Raw genomic sequence first — 19,788 nt, forward strand, 5'->3', positions numbered from 1 at the left:
GATGTTTAGTTCCTTTGTCAGGAGGCACGTGACGTTGCATTCTCTGTCTTTGGGGTAGTTGACAGCCATTAGAACTGTTGTTTGGGGCTTCGATCGGTCATTTCATTGGAAGTTGCAAAATGTAGATATTCCAATTGTAGTATTCCTTTGCAACCAGAATACTTCTATAAAAAGAAACTTCTTTGTGGTGGTATGACTTCCACATGTGATAAAATTGTATAGAACTAAACACACACACACACACCCTGTTGCACAGTACATGTAAAACAGATACAGTTTGAACAAGGTCTGTGGCTTGTACCAATGTCAGTTTTCCGGTTGAGATACTGTTGTGTATTTGTGCAAGACTTTACTACTGGGTGCAGTATACATAGGACCTTTTTGCATTTTTTTTTCAACTTCCTATAAGTTTATAATTATTTTTTTTAAAAGAAAAAGAAACTTCCCTTAGCTACTAGTTGACTGTCAGTAGTTTAAGTGAGAGAAATGCTTAATTATTTGCCTTTATTTTATTACTATTTTTTAAAATAAGCTCTAGGCCCAGTGTGGGGCTTGAACTCATAACCCCAAGATCAAGAGTCACATGCTCTACCGACTGAGCCAGCCAGGTGCCCCCTTTGCCTTTATTTTCACTTAATGAGTTGATGCCTTAGCATCTCCCAATAGTGACTAATTTTTTAAAAAGTATCATTAACTCATTGATTTCAGCACATACATATATTTTAAAAACTTCAGTATATTCTAAGTATTTTAGTTCTTTATATTATTATGTCTTTTTAGTGAACAGAGCTTATTCTTTTTTTAAAAAATATTTTATTTATTTATTTTCTTTTCTCTCTCTCTCTCTCTCTCTCTCGAGAGAGAGAGAGCGAGCATACAAGCAGGGGGAGCAGCAGGCAGAGGGAGAAGCAGGCTCCCCCCGAGCAGGGAGCCCAATGTGGGGGCCGCTCCCAGACTCTAGGATCATGACCTCAGCCAAAGGCAGAGGCTTTAACCCACTGAGCCACCCAGATGCCCCCATACTTACACTTTAAATTAAAATTCAGGACCACAGGATTTTTACTTGAACTCATCTGTCTTTTTCCCATGCTAAGAATCCTGGTTCTCAAGGACTCTAGGAAAGCCATTCCTGATTTTAATTTTGCCACCTATGACCAGACCTTATCTTGACTGAGAGGAGGGTGTCTTGGCCCCTTGGAGAGAGTCTTAGTTACTCCCCTACAGATGGGGGCAGAACTGAGGCTCCCGTTTGCAAGCTTCCAGGTAGGATTAACTCGCGGTTGCCCATGACTCCGCTAGTCAATGGGACATCAGAGATACGGGTGAAGCCAGGGCAGGGGTCGTGCAGTTCCAGTGCATTTCTTTCCCTTCCCTGCCCCAGACGCGCCTCTGCTCCGGCGTTGATCTTTCTGGCCTTCCTTCGTGCTTCCACTGCACTTGTCTGCATCCTAAAGCGTCATCGTTTTACATGGTTTTGCGCGGTTTTATGGGCACTCGTCACGTTGTACTCGCCCGCGGCTTTCTCTCCTCTCCTCTCCGTGCTCTGAGATTTAACTGCACTGATGCGTTCGTTCTAGTTGCATCCGTCCGTCCGTCCGTCCTCTCCCTGCCCCACAGAGCACCTTCCAGGACTGTGCCACGGCTTATCCGCACTCCTGGTGAGAAACAGCTTGTTTTCAGTGAGGCGCTACTGCAGATATTCTTGCGAGTGTCTCCTGGTGCAAGAGTGTGTAAGAATTTTTCTAGGGCAGGGGTGGGCAGGCTTTTTCTGTAAATGGTTAGGTAGTGAGTATTTTTGGCTTCAGGATCCAAGAGGAAAAAGAAAAGTTATGCAGGTACTTACATAATGAGAGAAAAAAATTTCCATACATTTAAAAAAAATTTTATTTATTTGAGAGAGAGAGATAGTGACAGAGATAGGGAGAGAGAGAGCATGAGCGGCGAGGAGAGGAGAAGGCTCCTTGCTGAGCAGGGAGCCCCATGCGGACTCAATCCCAGGACCCCAGGATCATGACCTGAGCTGAAGGCAGGTGCTTAACCAATGGAGCCACCCAGGCGCCCCTTCCATAAATTTTTAATTAAAAAATTCAAAGCTTTATGTATGGGTATTGAAATTTAAATTTCATATCGTTTTCAGGTCACGAAATAGTCCTTTGAATTTTTTTTTCAAAAAATGTGGGTTTGGTCCGCACACAGTGGTCTGCTCCAGGGCATGGATCTCGGAGGGACTTCCTGGGTTGAAGGGTGACAGGTGTCGCTAACTCTATGAGGCACTGCCAGATGTTCTTCAAAGTGATTCTTTCCATCTGGACTCCGACCAGAGGACAGACTTCCTCTCTCCCTACTGCTCTGTCCCATCAAAGCTCTCCACTTAGCGCATAGCTCTCGCTGTGGCTTTGTTTGTAATCACATTACGAAATGTGAAGGTGACACGCAGAGTGCTCCTGAGCACAGGATCGCCGTGCTCCATGAAAGAGAGAAAACAGATACAAACAACAGCAGGTTTTAAGTTATCATCGTCCTTCCATTCAGAGAGAACCAAAGTTAAAACTTAGCACCTGTCCTTCCCGATTTTTTCCTATTTATACACACACCATTAACTGTTAGAGGCTAATGCTAGATATTGTTTTTTGGAATCTGCTTGTCTCACGTCGTTAATTTGTATCGGTTATTTCTGCTGCACATGACGTGTTGGGGTTTATGGAGCCGTGACCTTTGTGTGTCGCCCTCCCCCAGAACTTTCTGTCCTCTAAGGTGAAACTTCCCTGGCTCGCTCCCCTCCACCCTGAGTGCTTCTTCTAGGAGTCAAGAAGAGGGTTCAAGGGGTGCCTGGGTGGCTCAGTGGGTTAGGCCGCTGCCTTCAGCTCGGGTCATGATCTCAGGGTCCTGGGATCGAGTCCCGCATCGGGCTCTCTGCTTGGCAGGGAGCCTGCTTCCCTCTCTCTCTCTCTCTCTCTGACTGCCTCTCTCTCCATCTACTTGTGATCTCTCTCTGTCAAATAAATAATCTTTAAAAAAAAAAAAAAGAAGAGGGTTCAAGTGTGAATGAAAAGTACCAGTTCCGTCTGTGGCAGGTGCCACTCGGGACCCCTTCTCCTTTTACTATCAGGACACTCTGCTTGGCACAACTCCATCGTCCAGCCTCCCTGGCAGTTGGAAGTGGCCTGCGAAGACTCTGCCAGGGTCCCCATCATTCCAGGGCCACCTGTCATCACACTCACAAAGTTTTATTATGTAGAGAAATCTTTCTCTGACCCCAGGTCTCTTCGGAGGCGGCAAAGGGAGCCAATGAAGGGAGGCCACGTGTGCCCCGCACACCCAGCCCTGACTTCCCAGCCGGCTCCCCGTCTGGCCCCGGCACGGTCCGGGCACCTGGTTGGGCTGCCCAGGTACAGGTAGGGTCCCGGGTGTTCTCCCCACTTCCTTCTTTGGCTGGGGGGTCAGGGGCAGCGGGAATGGGGATGAATTGCAGGGCTGGAAGGAACTAAGAGGGCCAGCACTGGCTTCCCTGCCAGAAGGCCCATGCCAGGCAGCTACCTGCTTTCACTTTCTATTTCATGTGTTTTTTTATTTTTTTCTTTCTTTTCTTTTTGGTCAGTGCCTGTTATCAAAAGCAGCTTTGGATGCCTTTTGGAAGACTGAGGGGTAAAAGTAAGTGGAGGCTCCAGGCTTCCCGCGGAGAACGCCACGGCCTTCCACCACACTCCTGCGGCTGCGTGGATTGAGAACCTGGAGGAAGGCCCGGCGTGGTCCTGCACGCGCGGCCTGGCAGGGGCGCACAGGGGCTGATCTGCAGTCCGGGGGCAGCAGCAGAGCAGACCCGGGGAGGACGCACTCCCAGCCACCGGTGGGCAGCAGCAGCTGTGAGCCGGCTGGCAGCTGGGCCGGTACTAGGCCCCTCCGCTTGGCCCCACGTGCTCCTCACTAAGGGGCAGGGGCAGGAATTAGGCCCACCGACAACGCGTCTGCTGCTGGCCCGCCGAGTCTGGTCGGTGGTGACACAGCTGAGTTCAGGAGCGTGTGACCCACGCATCTGCAACACCGGAACACAAACACAGAAACTGCCCAGAGGCATTCACCCAGCAGCATTCACGTTTATTTCTAAATAGCCAGTGACATGGCTGTTCTCCAGCCGTTTCTGCGTTCTTTACAGAGTGCAGTGAGATGAAGCCGGGGCTCGGGCGTGGCAGCTCCTGGTGTCCCCATCCCTGAGCCACCCGATCAGAAGCCCCATTCAGAAGAGCAGCAAATCATCTCAGGAACCAGGACAAAGCAGCAGCCTGACCTTCCCAAAGATCCTTAAAACAAAAGAGCAGTAATTTAAAAAAATCCTTCATTTTCCCCAAGCAAATCACTCAGAAGAACACAACGAACAGACCAAGCATGGCGGGGGCTGCATCGGAGACAACGTTCCGGCCTGGGGGGAGCCATGAACCTCGGAGCTTGGCAGTCAGCAAGGAGCCTTCCCCGGCCTGCGGCGGTTCCTGCCGGCAGGGCTGGGGCTTCCAGAAGAGCCTGCCCTGCAGCGCCCACGGCGCGTCCCGTGTGGCCACGCTGTCGCCCCGACGGCCAGGTCGGCGCGCGCTGGGCAGCCTGGCAGGCAGCTCCCCGTCTGGAAGGCCCGGTGTTGGGGGGCGGGTGAAGAAATGGGGTGAGCCAGTGGGATGGCGCGGCCCAGGGGAAACTGGCGTCTTCCTCCTTCTGCCAGGTGGCCAGCGGCCAGCGGCCGCGGGGGTTCCTGATGTGCAGCTCGGCTTGCGTGACAGACGGCAGGGACCGAGATGCAAGGCAGGGTGGCTCCTGACTCCTGCCTCTCCCTCGGGGTGTTTCCGTTTACACCAAACTGCCCAGGGCCTTGCAGACGGAGCTCCTGGGAGATCGGCTTCTTCGGGCTGTGGGCTGCGGCGTGGAGAACGCCTGAGGTGGTTCCCTACACAGCTCAGCCAGCAGGACAAACAGCCGCGTGCTGGAGAGAGTGGGGAGGACCACGGTGCCTCTTCCCTCTCTCCTTGCATTGAACGTCTGACCTGACGGCAGATCCTCGTGGCTGATTCCTCCCAGGTCGGAGGCGCGCACCTCTGCCGTCCAGGACTTGGCGGCGGCGAAGCCACCACCCGGCGCCACCCTCACTCTCTGAACCAGGGCGAAGTGGGGTCCCGGCCGCGGCCACCCCGCTGAGGACTCTGCCAAGTGCACCGGCCCTTGTGGGAAGGTGGAACTGAGACCTCCCGGGGGCGAGTCTCGCTGACGGCGCCTCTGGCGTGGGTTTCAGGGACAGGATCCCCACTCGTCCATCCTTCCACATTTCACTGCGCATAAAGGAATCCACAGGCAAACCAGAGCTCCCTAGGCTGCCCTGGGGTACTCCGGGGTGGTCACCACTCCGGGGGCCAGGCCCTGCCCCTTGGCCCTTCCATCAGCCAGGGCCCGGGCCGCATTTCCACTGTGAAGAGAGGTAGCCGTCCTGGGTGCGGGAGGGTTTTGGTTCTGCCGTTGGACCAAGCGTCTGCGCACCCGACTATGGAGCTGAGCCGCCTCCTTCCGCCTGGCCCTGGCTCAGCCCAGCCTAAAACCTGATCTCTGGGGACCTAGGACAAGCCAGCTCCTTACCCTGTAATGTCCCACACCACCAGCCTCAGGGAAGGGTTGTTCCCAGGGGTCTTACAACGACAGGGCTGCAGGGGGCGCCTTGGGTGTGTGGCTTGTCACCACATGGCTCCCCAAGACCGGCACGTCTTCCGAGTTCACGGATAAAGGGCCAGTTTCCCCACAGGCCCTCTCTCTGAAGTGTGACCTTGTCTGTGCACTATAGCTCTCCCATGGCCTAGACCTAGACGGGATTTATTCCTGTCTAGGGAATATATATATTTAATCTAGTAGGCATTTATTGCCCCCAATAACAGAATCATTAGGTATGCTAAAGGTAGATAGCAGCAAATTTCTGATTCTCAGGCAAAGACACTTGAAAAAAATGCACCAGGAAAATACATCTCCACAGGCTCTGCCTGTGGCAAAGGCGAAGAAACAGACTGGAGGAACACAGGCTCCCTCTTCAGGAACCGGCTCCAGCCCGCCAAAGCCTCACTTCAGCAGGGGGCAGAAGAGGCTCATGGGAGAATGTGCCCCGCCCACTAAGCCAGGCCTTGGGGACCTTCCAACCTTGGGGACTGTTCTCTACCACAGCATCATTTTCAGGTCTCAGCTAAAAGTGGGAGGCCAGGCAGGACCTGGTGACAAGGGGGCAGTCTGAATTGAGAAGATCCTGTTTTCACTACTTTATCTGAATTCATAGCCCCCTCCCCCCCCCACATTTTCTGGTAAACTAATGAGTTTACAATGCAAGTAACACATTCTGAGATCAGACCCTGAACTTTAGAAGTGAAGGTAAATTACTTATGGATTAGGGAACACTCTAGTCTTGGATCCCTGCCCTCCTCCTGCCAGGTGTGGCCCCTCCCTTTGTGACTTCTTCTCTTACTTTTCCAGTAGAAGTATGTAGGAAATGATGGAGACCAGAATTATGCACGGTATTACTCCTCCAGTGACGGTATCAGGTGCAGTAAACTATGCCTATTTGGCTTAAATTACGAGGTTAAAGTGAGAGGTTACAAAAACACAAGTGACTATACTTTAACCCTATCAAGTGCAGATTTTCTCTGCATGTATAAAAAGGAAACCATGTGCTTCCTGTCTGACCGGCCTCACACTTCCGGAAAGGGGTCTGGCCTGGTGGTTTCTGAAGTCAGTCCTTCCTGACAGCCAGGACCATGCTGCCTGAGGCAGAACAGATGGAATCGTATGTGCTGCCAGCCCAGGGTCCATGCTGGCCTGCTGTGTCCCCCCAGAGAACCAAGGACATGTACATGATGAATTACACCACCCCAGAGGTGTGCTGGGTCCCAAGACAGGGACCCTGAACCACCCAGGGGAGTTGCCACTGGCCCAAAGATGGGCAAAGGCTCGCAGGGATGAGGCTTGTTAAGGGCAGGGGAGGACTGGAGGCAAAAGTCAGTAGTGATTCTGCCCGAACATGAGTCTAAGCTCCTTACCCTAGACAGCTGGAGGCCGGGACCCCAGGGATGGGGCAGGGCGTGTGCATGTGAGAGGGAGAGAGCACATACAGACGCTCTGTGAGTGAGTTCTGGGCAGGGGTGGCTGGGGAGGAGCATGGAGCACTGCTGCTCGGGCCCCTGCCCTTGGGCCCTGGGGAGCTGGGACCCAGGCCAGTGAAGAACTGGGGCAGGGAAAGAGGAAGTGCTGATTAGCAGTAAAGGTGACAGTAGCCAAACAGTGGGCAGACCCCACGGTGCCCAGGAAATGGGGCCTCTGGATGGACGAGGTCCACCGAGCGAGGGAGGTGATTGCTAGGCTCTCGTTCCTTTGTCAAAGTGCATGAATTTGAACTGAATTCAGACAGCAGATGCTGCGGGCACGAGCCCTGTAACTCTGGCTTCTCCCTCCAGGGGGCGCTCTGACCCCACAGACTAGGCTCCCTCACCCCTGGAAACCCAAGGATGCAGCTTCCAAAGGGACTCCCCACTGGGGCCATGCGCCCCCTCCCCGAACCAGTGTAAACATTCACACTATTCCCAGAGGAGGGCAGCAGCTGCCCACCGCCCAGGGAGACGGCCTGCAAGGTGCCAGGCAGAGGTAAAGAAAAAGGTCACTAGGTTTTTCCTTCTCAGGGAGTGCAAGCAACATCACAAAGGGGAGCATGAGGTTTTCCAGATTTCTGAGCCCACCACTTAGGTCCGAAGGGCTGCTGCTGAGACCACGGGCACCTTGATGACCAAAGGAAATGGCGGCTGACTCCTTGTGCTGCTGGAACAGGCAGGCGGTCCTGTGATGCAGGGCCATGGCTGGGAATGGCAGAAGCCCCAGCTCCCGCAGCACCCCAGTCACGGCAGGCTCCACAGCAGGGCACGGCTCCTCTTCTCGGGTCCCTCAGTCCGGCAGAGGACTCTGCACCCTGGCCGCAGAAGCAGAAGGAAGATTTACCCGGACAGCTGGTCCCTCTGATCTGCGGGCTGAGAAGCAACACGAAGAGCAGGGGTCCTGCCCGCTGAGGCCCGGGGACGCGACCTACTTCGGAAGCAGACAGCTGGCTCCAAGGGCCAGGGACGTCCGGTTTCCGAAGACCACGGCCTTTGCTTCCCCCTGCTTCCATCTCCCCTGAGGGGGCTGCCCCACGTGAGCCCTTGCTAAGCGTCTGTCGTGGGAGCCACGAGGAGGCTGGACGGGGCGCTCTGCTCCGTCACAGCAGCTCCTGCTCGTCGTCCTCGGAGCCGGAGGGGCCCTGGCGCACCTCCTCGTACCACTTGTTGGTGAGGGTTTTCATCTGGATGCGCCCATGGTGGAGGTCCTGGAGCGGGAGACACAACCAAGCCCTTGTCAGTGGGTCTGGGTCAGGTCAGGGCCGAGGGTGTAGGGAGCTGCTGTGTACCCCGTGGGGGTGTGGGACAGACGCAAGGAAGGGCACGTGGCCACAGGCAATTTCCAAGTGTTAACCAACAAACACGAGCTGGGATTTTTCTTGGTGGGGGTGGAGGTAACCGGAGGTGTCACTCAGAAACAGGAGTAGGAGGCAGGCTGGTGTGATGTTAAAAAACACGGCTTCTGGAATCAGACACCCTTGGGGGGTGCTCCCACCTCTGCTGCACCTTGGCTGCGTGACCTCTGGGGGTTACGGAACCTCTCTGGGCCTCAGTCTCCCCAGCTGTCTGCTGAGAGAGCAGCTGCGGCTCTGACACAGGTGGCTTGGAGGATGAAACGAAGCAACAGGAACATTCCCACGCGGACAGCGACCATGACTGGTGGGGCGGGAACGTGGGCTCAGAAACAAAGTGGGGCAGGCCTGAGCCGGGCCCCTTGAGACTGTGTCATTCACTGTCACCCAGAGGCCGGCAGTCCCCAGAGGGTTGGAACAAGAGCCCTGAGCCTTGGGCCACTGCCTGAGGCCCCGGAATGTTTGCAATTTTCAGCTCAGAATCAGTAGCCGATCAATGTCCTGCGTCTATCATCCAGGAAAACGGAACCGCGTTAACAAGTCTATTATTAAACTAGCACTAAAAATGGCAAGGAAAAACAGCAGATGCTGAGTTCCACAGCATATCCAGCTGCCCGCCTGGGAAGGGGAAGGTCAAGCTGGGGGAGGTGGCCTGGCTGGCCCCCGCCCGCCCTCTGTCGGGGACCCTTCGCCATGTGTCCCACCTCCTGAGTTAGCCGCCGCGTGAAGAAGGGGTTCAGGTACTTGGCGTCCAGCCACACGAAGCCTTTGAGGTCCTGCCGCCTGATGTAATGGGCTTCATACTCCTCCTCCGTGAGCTCAGACAAGTGCTCTGACTCAATGGTGTTGCCCTGTGGGGGGAGGAAGGCCGTCCGGGGGTCGTGAGCTGGTCTCTTCCTGAGAGCCCCCCACCCCACCCCGCCTACCCAGCAGCGCCTCGCTTCTGGCCACCAGTGTCTCCGACCCTAACTGTGCCTTCGGATCAGCGCGGGGTGTGTGTGGGCAGCAAAGTGTCTCCTGGGAGCCTGCAGGGAGGTGGGAAGGTTTATAAAAATGCAACAGATAGCCAGGAGTAAATGAGAATTATGAATAAATCAGAATTTATTTGTGGACTGGGGTTTGGTTTGTAAGCTTTCCAGGTGATCCTAATGGGCAGGCAGGACGGGAACTGCCATTCTAGGTGATTTCACTCGCAGCCAGCGGAACAGGGAAGCTCCTTCTGTCATTTTTGCCGACAGCTGTGTGAGCGGCGGTTCCGCTCTGGGCAGGTGTTGGCCAGTCAGTGAGTATGTGTGTGTGTGTGTGCGCGCGCGTGCAGAGGTGGGGGGCAATCCCGGGGGGACCTGGAGAGGAGTGACAGCAACTACCCCGGAGTACGGCAGGACTGAAGGGAGAGGAGGTCTCTGTTCACCGGATCAACAGATCAACGCCAGCAGATCCCAGGCCCCAGGCCCAGGACAGCCCCGTCCGCTGCAGGGATGACCAAAGGCCAGCAGGGTGTGAATGTAGCATCTGAAGCCACAGTCAAGTGGCCTCCACTGGGTGCCTGGGCAGTGGAGCAGGTGCAGGTGCAGGATGTTGGGGGGAAATCACCCGGAGGGCTTACAAATCCACAAAATCCTGGTCCCCCTAGGCCCACCTGCAGAGTTGTGATTCAGCAAGTCTGGGATGGGGCCCCAGAATTCGCCTAACAAGTTCCCGGGGAAGCTGCTGATCCAGGGACCTCCACCTCGAGAGCACTGATGGAGAGCATGGGGGTGAAGAGCACAGACTATGGAGTCCTGACCGCTCTGTGCCCCGGCGCTCTTATCTGCAAACTGGGGAGGAGCAGAGAGCACCTGCTTCCTGTGGGTTCTCAGGGCGACCTGAGACGGTGTGAGGAGTGCACAGCCACCGCGCCTGTGCCACAGAGAACATTCCCGAACATTCCCTAAGCAGCAGCTGCTCTTCCTCTGGGCATACATCCTGGTTCCGCAGGAGCCGGGCTCCAGCAAGCGTGGCTGTGGAGCCGGGGGGACAGCAGTACCTGGCACCCAGCACCCTGCTCAAAACACAAATTCTCTCCAGCCACAGCTTAGACCCAGGAGCCCTCCACCAATTCTGACAGCCTCTGCAATGTCTGAGAACCTATACTGGGTCTTTTGTTAGGAATGGACCAGGAAGTTAGGGGATGGGGGTGGCTTCTGAGAGTAAGAGGGTCGTGCCGAACCAGCCCCGCCTGTGATCACCCTGTGACCCCCCAAGGGCTTCCTCCCAGCCAGGCCTTGGAGGAGACATGGGCCAGGCCACAAAGAGACCCGAGGCCAGGATCTGGCCAGTCCTGAGCGCCCCAGTGGGAGAGTGGGCTGTGTCCGTCTCTGCTGGTTGAGAATTTCTCTGCTTTCCTTGACTGAACAAAGTTACTGATGACCTCAAATAAGGGAACTAGAAAAAGAGGCATTTCTAGAACTGGGGGTAGGTGGGTGGGGGCAGTGCAGGAAGGTGGCCTCACAGGCCAAGGACAGCCTCTGCTCTTGTCAGAGAGCCTGGCTCAGCACAGGGGGCCTAAGGGTCCACACAGGGCGAGGAGGGCTGACGCCAGGGACAGGCAGCCAGCGGGGAGGGGCAGCCACAGGGGCAGGAGGTGGCCAGGGATCTGGGAGCCTCCGGCTCACCGCAGTGGGGCCCCGGACACCTCCTTTGTCTGTCCTCCAGGAAGGCACCTCTCTCACGGCCCTCAGAGGCCTGGCAAGCACTTTCCCCTCCCCAGGCCCCCAGCAGGAGACTTTCGGTAGACGCTGTGGGGGAGGAGGATGACTGACTTTAAAACCTTCCATGGGGGACGCCTGGGTGGCTCAGTTGGTTAAGCAGCTCCCTTCGGCTCAGGTCGTGATCCCAGCGTCCTGGGATCGAGTCCCACATCGGGCTCCTTGCTCGGCAGGGAGCCTGCTTCTCCCTCTGCCTCTGCCTGCCTCTCTGTCTGCCTGAGCTTGCTCTCTCTCCCTCTCTCTCTGACAAATGAATAAATAAAAATCTTTAAAAAAAAACCTTCCACGGGGTGGTGCTGGGAGAGCCTGATGTGGCCCCACGCCCCCACTCCACGGCCTCCGTGGCTTCACCGGGCCCGACGCTGGCGGACAACCCACAAAGGGCCTCAGAACTCCAGTTCAACTCCTTTTGAGTGTGTGCGGGTGCCGAGAGCCTCAAATCGTGTCTCATTTCCCCACCTCCCAGCTGCGGCGGCGACCGAGCCCGTCCCCTCCCCGCTCACCATCTTCTCTGTCTTGCTGAGGTTGACGTCCTTCTTGCTCCGGCGGCGCGCCTTGGCGTCCTCGATGTCCATGAGGCGGATGAGAGGCATGGTGCTGCCGCCCAGCAGCAGGATGGTGAAGAGCACCAGGACGATGGTGGTGGTGCCGATGAGCTGCCGCTTCTCCATGGGCTCCAGGTCCAGGTGCAGGCTCAGGGCGTAGGGGATGGCGCCCCGCAGGCCTGGGGGCAGGAAAGCGGGTGAGAGGAGCCGCCTCACCGACTGGGTGCTGGGGACCTGGGCACAGCCCTGCTTCACACCCATCGAATGTTCTAACGCACGCGACTGCGGAGGACGACCGCCTCCTGTGAGGCTCTGGGCTTGAGAGAAGCGGGCTACAGAGAAGTGGGGGCTGCCCTCATCCCATTTCCACTTCATGAGGTGGCCGAGTGGGTCAAATGAGGTGACCTGTCCAGGCCCTGAAGCACCAGGTGTGCGTGCGTGCCTGCGTGAGGATCTGTCCTGCCAACGCTCACGTTCTAGAAATCTGACAGCTAGTGCAGACTGAGCCGTCCCTGTGTGCGCGCCAGGCCCTGTGCGAAGGGCTCCGCGTGCACAGTCTCGCCGGAACTCCGCAGGAGCGCAGGGAAACAGGCCCCGCGACTCTCCACCACGGGCAGATGAGGACGCGAGGCTGAGGGGAGGACGCGTCCTCCCGGGGCCTCACAGCCTTGCAGGCAACAGCAACCAAGGCCCCTTTGCTTCTGAAGATGTGGCTCTCCCGCAGCTCCTGGCTGCTCCGGCAGGCTCGGGGCTGCTCTGCTGCGGGCCAGAGGCTGCCCGGAGCTGCGTCCTTACCTCCTGTGGTGCTGCCCTGCGGGGCGGCTGGCTGGGCTGAGGGGCTGCCCTGGGCTGGGAACAGCACCTTCTGGGGAACATGCTGGCTTGCCCGATGCCCCCCAGAGGGGAACAAGTGGGGAGACCACAGACAAGGGCTTGTGCCACGGTGAGCGCCCGAAGAAGGGGAGAACAGGGTGGGGGACACCGTGAAGGGTCTGACAGACGCGGAGGCTGGAACCTCACAGGACGATGGCGGTCTGGCCGCAGCGGCAGTGCGGACCCGAGACACAGGCACAGAAAGGGGACAGGACTGAGACAGACATGGAGAATGGAAGCAACAGGCCACACGGGTGAACCAGAGGTGGGGTGGCCCGGGAAGGGAGGGGCACGGACGACGGTGGGGTGTCCCAGGAGGCTGTGCTACACGGCGCTCTGGGAGCAGGCTCTGGAGTCTGGCTCCTGGGGTCACCCCACTGCGCCCTCCTTTCCCCCAGGCCTCAACTCCACCTCTCCACCTGTCACACAGGACTAGAAGCGGGGCCTGCCAGGTTGGTGGCCTGAGGACAAAATGCTGGGCACAGGACAGGTATACACAGAGCAAACGTGGAGTGAGCCAGACCTCTGTCATTACACACATCACTGTTTCCCATGGAAGGGGGACGCTGGCAAAGAAGAGGTTGGGCAGGAAGGTAAATTCAGTCCCAAGACAATAAGCTCTCCACGGCATTGAAGGAGGACTTAAGCATGAGTCAAGATCTAAGAGCAAAGAGCTCTGGGGTGTGGGAACTTGATGGACGCTGGGGCCACCGGGATGGGTGAGCTTGTGAAACCACAAAAGCAGAAGCAGGTCCGGGGCTATGTCCTGAGGATGCCAGTGTTTTAGGGGTTGGTGAAGGTGGAAGGGGAACCTGAGAAGGAGGACCACCAGGAGCATGGCCTGGAAGCCCAGGGAAGAGGGTCCCCAGGCAGAAAGCAGATCAGTGGGAAGGAGGAGCTCACAGTTGTGGAGGTGGGCTGGATGAGGGCTGCCCTGTGCCCACCAGGTCTTGGCAGCAGAAGGTTGCTTGGTGACCTGGGGAAGGCCAAGTTCAGGCCCATGAACAGGAGGTGAGGAAGTGGAGAAAACAGAGGAGGACAGCCCACTTAAGGAGGTCTGGCTGCAAAGGGAGATGGAAAGCAGCTAGGGGGGCTGTGCGGAAGGGATGTTGGTTGAAGTCGCTGGTTTCTTCCTGGGAAAGAGAAGAATCTCCAAGAGTTTCAACGACGATGTCTCAGTAAAGACAGAGGTTGAGGATCCAGGAAAGAAAGGGTGAAAATCTGTGGAGAGAGGGCTCGGGATGGCCTGGGAGGAACAGCTGGGACCAACCTCCCTCACTGTTTAAAACAGTGCCGCCATTCCCCACAGCGGTCTCTTAGCATGCCCGCCTCCCCCAAACAGCTCACACAACCATGTAAAGGATCCAATACATCTCTTAGATTTTGAGATTTTTAAGACCTTGGATCAACTACTTTAGAAAAAAAATTTTTTTCTCGTTGGCAAAAAAGACTGAGGAAAAAGTTTCTCTCACTAAACATACATACATACCTCACACACATATACATATGTATATATTTTAAACAAGGCCTTTTGAAAGAGGAGAGAAATCTGCAAGAAATGTATAGATATGCTGTTGGATCGAACACAGCTTATAAAGCATGTTGCTCTACCCCGACCCACACGGAATATTTTAATTATAATATTTAAATAAGAAAGTACAAAGAACGGGATGTATTGCTCAAAAATAAATTTAAAGATGCCTAAGGATCCAGTCTGTTAGGAGCCAAAGATGAAATCATTCCCTTCCTCTAAAAAGTAGAGGAATTTGCACAGAAACTGAAAATGTTCCAATCAACTCTCAGAACTCTGACTGGATGAAAAGAAATAGCCAAACCTAGCCTGTAGTGTGAAACTATTTGAACTTGAACCTTTTCTCTCTGGAGCCCCTCACTGCTTGCAGGAAGGTGAGGGCTGTCCCCGGTGCGTGCTGGCTTGGGCTGCCCGTCGAGAGGAGCAGGAGCAGGACAGTAAATGCTGGCTCTGCCTCCTGTCTTCACGGGAACCCAAGCAAATCCGTTGCCCTTGAACCTGAGCCTCCACATGTGCCGAACAGACGAGCACTACCCACTCGCCTTGCAGCACAGAGCCTGTGAGGGGCACCGTCTGTGTGGGACTCAGGGCCCCAGCGGAGAGCCACTAGTGCTCTCCACACTGTGCAGGCCTTTATAAGCGATCTTCCATCTACTGCTCATTCAATATTGGACTCACCGCTAAACCACATGATGAACATCATCTTCGGGGTGATTTTATGATCACGGAAGAAATTCAGGAGGTAGGAAAGAGGGAAAATGTTCACCGCTCTGCCAAACAGTACAAGCACCTGTGAAGATCAACCAACGAAGCTGTAGACAGAAGCCGCTGGGCCTCCAAGTGAAGCTTGTTGAAGCTAACACAGACCTTGTGACACGCCCATAATAAATGCAGCCTTCCCCTTGGCCATGAAAGACATGAATGGCAGCGCTAGGCAGAGACCCAGCTGGGGCGTGTTGCTAGAGATGCTAGTTTCTCTGCGTCTGGGAGGAGATCGCACTTTGTATGTTATGTTTCCGTAGCCAGGAAGAGAGGACTAACAAGGTATCAAAGCCAGCTTTAAGCTATGACAGTAGAACAAAACCGAATGCCAAGGGGCCAGGCTGAAGCATCCAGGGATTAATTTAAGGGCAATCTCACTTTTCCAAAGGTGCTTCACCGTGGGACAGGCCTACACTAATCATTCCCAATGGGCTGGCTCTGGAGGGACAGACAAGGTTGTTCCTGCCTCTCCCGTGGGCGCCCCCCACCTCCTCAGGGAAAGGAGGGGTGACTGAGAAGGGCTTACACATAATGCTGCTCGTAAATGCTAGTCCCAAAGCAAAAGGAATGCGTAGGTAGGTTCTAGAAGGTCACATGCGCCCTGTCTGGCAAGTGCTTGCCAAGGCTTTTGGTTCCTAACCATCCCCAAAGTTGGCCTTAACAAAATATAGCCTTACATAAGATTTAGATCTTATCTAACTGGATACCCAGAACTACTTATTAATTAACTTTTTTCATCTTGGTTATTACCATAACTAACTTAGTAATACGTAGACAATATACACATGTACATTCGGCAGGCTCTAAGCTTATTCTTTTAAGAAGCATGAATTGAGTGTGCTTTGGCCTGTATGCCTTGGACAGTCAAGTTAACAATGGCTCCCAATCATCTAACATTTGTATGTCAGACAATGTGCCAGGCATTTTATATGCATTATATCTTGTTAAATTTAGATCCCTGCAATGCTTTTATTACTAGGAGCCATGCCCCAAACCCGGTTCCGCCCCCAAAGCCTGTGCCCTTGACCACTGAGCAAGTCTCAGGTAACCCATCAGAACAGCAAGGGCTATCTCCGGGAAAAGCAGGACTGGCCTGCCTATGCACTCGGGGGAGACCAAGCTCCCACTCCGGAGACCTTCTCATTTTCCTCTTGCTCCCAGCTCATGGTGGAGCGAGGACCTCCTCGCTTCACCCACTGAAATCCAACCTTTCATTCCCACACCTGTGTTTCAGGTATGACCACACTAAAGACTATTATACTTTCTGTAATTGACTTTTGCTGTTCTCTTTGCCCTGAAACCTGAGTTTGGAGGACAGATAACAGAGACAAAAGCAATGAGCTCTTGCCGACTGAGAGGTGGGCGCACCCACACTACCAGGAGGAACATCGTTTCCCTTAGGGCTCTTTAGCTTCTCTGTGCCTCAGCTTCCCCACATGCCAAACAGGCAGGCCTCACTGGTTTGCACATGGCAGGTGATCGTGTTATAAAAAGGTCTGCATCTCAACAGCTGGGTTCTGTTAAGTGGCACTGGTAATAAGAGTTAACTGTACATGAATCATGATAACTGAGCACAGTAAGGCGTGTGTCTCACCTGTCTTAAGTTAACAGTGGATCTAAAAGGACAACAGAGATCAAATTAGGGACTACAGTATGGATCAGTAGGCGGGCTTATGGGAGACGAGCTCACACTGAGGGGTGAGAGACACAGGACGGACCCAGATGAGGGACCTGGGAGCACCAGGCTAAATGCCCACATGTTAGAAGCCATTCATGTCACTTCCATCTGATGCCTGAGGAAGCTGCCCCTTTGTTTTGAACGCTAAACATTTACCCTCCCCCCCACTCCATTCTGCCAAAAGATTTGATTCTACTGTGAATGATTAGAGTTTTCTTTTCCTATTTTAAATTACTTAATTAAGTTAAATTCATATTTTAATTTGTTTCCCCTTGCTGCCCTGAGTCCAATGGTAAGTTTCCCGAACCTTCTGAATGGTAAGAATCACCAGGGATGACTGCTCTGGGTGAACCTCTGGGGAGGTAAGGCTGTGGTAATCTTTACTTTAAACAAGTGTCCAAGGTCACGCTCAAAAATGGACACATTTGAAGAAAACCACAGTGAGAAGTATGTGCATTACAGATTATCCAGCAAAAGGAGAAAAAGAAATCATCCCCAATTCTACAACCACCGGAAACATCGTGCTGCATTTTTTTACATGTTTTTTTTTCTATGCATGATGGTTTTACATGGTTATGATCAATTATACATTCAATTCTGAAAGTTGCTTTTACCACCTAACATAGAAACTTACAGTTTTTAGAGAAGACCATAACCTTCAAGGTCATTTAATATTTAAAAAGAAGCAAAAATTCTTTTCCAAGGATATTCATTCCCTTAATTTCACCCCTTCTCCCTTCAACATATGTTTATGATTTTTTAACAAAAGAAACTTTAAACAGAAGAGTGTCTATGTAGCTGTTGACCTTGAGCAGTTAACAGTTACATAAATGAATCCAGAACATGTGGTTATTGATCTACAAATAAGTAATTAAATAAAAAACAAGGAAAATACTTACTATGCACCAGATGACAAAGGAAATTTCAAACTTGTGAGGGAAACTAAAAATGGACAGGCCAAGAAATGCAAACACACATGTTTCTGAAACAAACCAAAGAATGGATTATTCAGCCCCAACTATTTTCTTCTGACACAGCACACAAGCAAACATTTCACAGCAAGTCAGGATCTACTGTAACACTCTGCTCATTGTCTGAAAAATCCGGCACCCGATGCCTTGCTGGAAACCACGCTTCGATCTGCTTGTTTTCTTCTATCACACGAACTGCACGTGCTTGCTTATTCAGAATCTCATTTAATGAGGCAGCTGTCAAATAAATGCAAATACATAATCTCCCACCCGGGGAAGATGATAAATATATGAATCTGTCCCTTTGTCGAACAGTCATTGGCAAGGATCCGAATTGCAGCAAAGTGGCAAAAATTCAGAGAAATGACTACAGATATCACATTCCTAGTGTGAAAAGGTCCCTCGGTTAACTTTCTTGCCAGGGCAGCCAAAGCTAGAGTGACGGCCTGCATTTAATGCGGCCACAGGTTGGGAAGACAGCTTGTCCCGGCAGGATCTGCAGGGAGAGGGGCATTTCCGACTCTCGGCTTCACTCCACAGGTCAGATTGAGTCGATGCTGCTGTCTGTGCAAGCAGGTACTTGTGTATCCAAGAAAGAGCACCCCGTGAATTCCTAGCACTAGGCTCCCTGCTGACATGGTCATGTCCCCCAGAAGAAGCTAATCATCAGGGAGACAAGGGCTGTATTTTAAAATAGTTGAACATCATAAAACAGAGAGGCTGTTTTAAAACATTTCAGCCATGTTCTTCTCTAAACATGCATCTTTTTAGAACAAGTCTGCAAGTGGGAGTAGATACACACCCTTCCCCTCCTTGAATTTTTTTCTTATCTAATAAACATTTTTGTGATCTTTCCAAATCAGCCCATTTAGAACATACTCAGATCTATGTTATGCTTTTCCCGGGCGGCATAAATTCCAATATATTGGTACGTCACGGCTAGTTTAACAAATCGGTGTCAACAGACACGGAGGCGGTTTCTACTGGTGATATCACCATTTATGACAAATATCCAGGCTCCACCCGAGCATAGCTCTGCTGGGTCAAAGAGCACACGGCTTTGACACGCAGCCCAAGGCTGCAATGACTCTCCCCGAAGATGGCATTAGGCCATGCCTGTCAACGGGCCTGCTTCCCATGTCCCCGTGCCGGAAGTGGGTATTAGCAAAACTGGAGCATGCCAGCCTGACGGGTACAAAATTGTTGGGTGGTTTGCTTTATATTCCTTTAATTTTGACAGTTGGGCTCAGAGAGCTTAGCTAGGACTTTGTGAGTGGGATGCTGTGGAAAAAAGACCCCCGGGACCAGGAAGAGACAGACCTGGATTCTAGACTCCCTTTTCAGCCACGAGACTGTGGGCAAGTCCTCTGACCTCTGGCTCCTGAGCCCCCTTGGCAGCGGAAGGAAGCCTCTGCACGGCCCGTCCCCGCCACCTAGTGCGTGACAGCGTGGAACCAGTGCTGGAAAATGAGCCGGACCCCACCGCAGTGCCAGGGAGGTGCTGGCGATGACAGCTGGGGCGCGGCCACCCAGGAGGCCAGCAGAAAGGGACCGTGTGAGAGCGTGTCCTTCGCTGCCAGGTATAAACCAGGGAGAAGGCGGGGGAGGGGGTACAACAGAGTGTGGGGGAGCAAGAGCTCACACTGAAACTGCCTCACAGAGAGTCCTCACGGCGGGCCCCGTGCAGCAGTGACACGGCTCACACAGAAGCGCTCGAGGTACGCCCTTCGAGCTACTCTCACGGGAAAGGAGCCTGTGGACAAGCTCTAACAATGTCCCCTTCTCAGACACGCACAATGTGCGTCAGCTCACAATGCTCTTGCGGCCGCCGAACTGAAAGCGCATATTCCCCCCAGGATTTTCCAGGCTCTTGTTTGACTGTGGAGTCTTGTCTCACCTAACCCTAACCGATGCCAGTGCCAGGAGGCATGTTTTTGGAAATGTCACTTTATGATGTTATAAACATTGATCAGTCTCCAGTGTTCATATTTATTCTCATTATTTTTGGTCTTAAAATTATAGGCATCGAATGTTCCAGAAAGTTATCAGGAATTAGGTACGTTATAGAATTTGAAAGCCAGAGTAATAAACAAAAGATAAGGGAGCGAAGTATGTGGCTCTACGGAATTTTCCGTGGGGGAAAGAAGGTGTGGCTGAGCCACGGGCTGCCGGCCT

At 53.4% G+C, this 19,788-nt stretch overlaps 1 protein-coding gene across 5 annotated transcripts in view; it reads right to left on the reverse strand.

The window, feature by feature from the left end:
• Positions 1–4,070: 4,070 nt before the first annotated feature.
• SLC9A8 (solute carrier family 9 member A8) overlaps positions 4,071–19,788 on the reverse strand; it is a 70,395-nt gene continuing 54,677 nt past the window's right edge. For 3 of the 5 annotated variants that reach the window (XM_044262853.1, XM_044262854.1, XM_044262852.1), the window contains 5 exons: positions 17,542–17,624; positions 14,881–14,992; positions 11,757–11,977; positions 9,211–9,357; positions 4,071–8,362 (listed from right to left, as the gene is read on the reverse strand). In XM_044262853.1, coding sequence (XP_044118788.1) covers positions 8,255–8,362; positions 9,211–9,357; positions 11,757–11,977; positions 14,881–14,992; positions 17,542–17,624 — 671 coding nt within the window. In that variant the 3' untranslated portion in view covers positions 4,071–8,254. The other 2 variants (XR_006386118.1, XM_044262855.1) reach the window with 2 other exon arrangements.

This window comes from Neovison vison, chromosome 8, assembly GCF_020171115.1.
Source record: "Neovison vison isolate M4711 chromosome 8, ASM_NN_V1, whole genome shotgun sequence".
Classification (NCBI taxonomy): Eukaryota; Metazoa; Chordata; class Mammalia; order Carnivora; family Mustelidae; genus Neogale; species Neogale vison.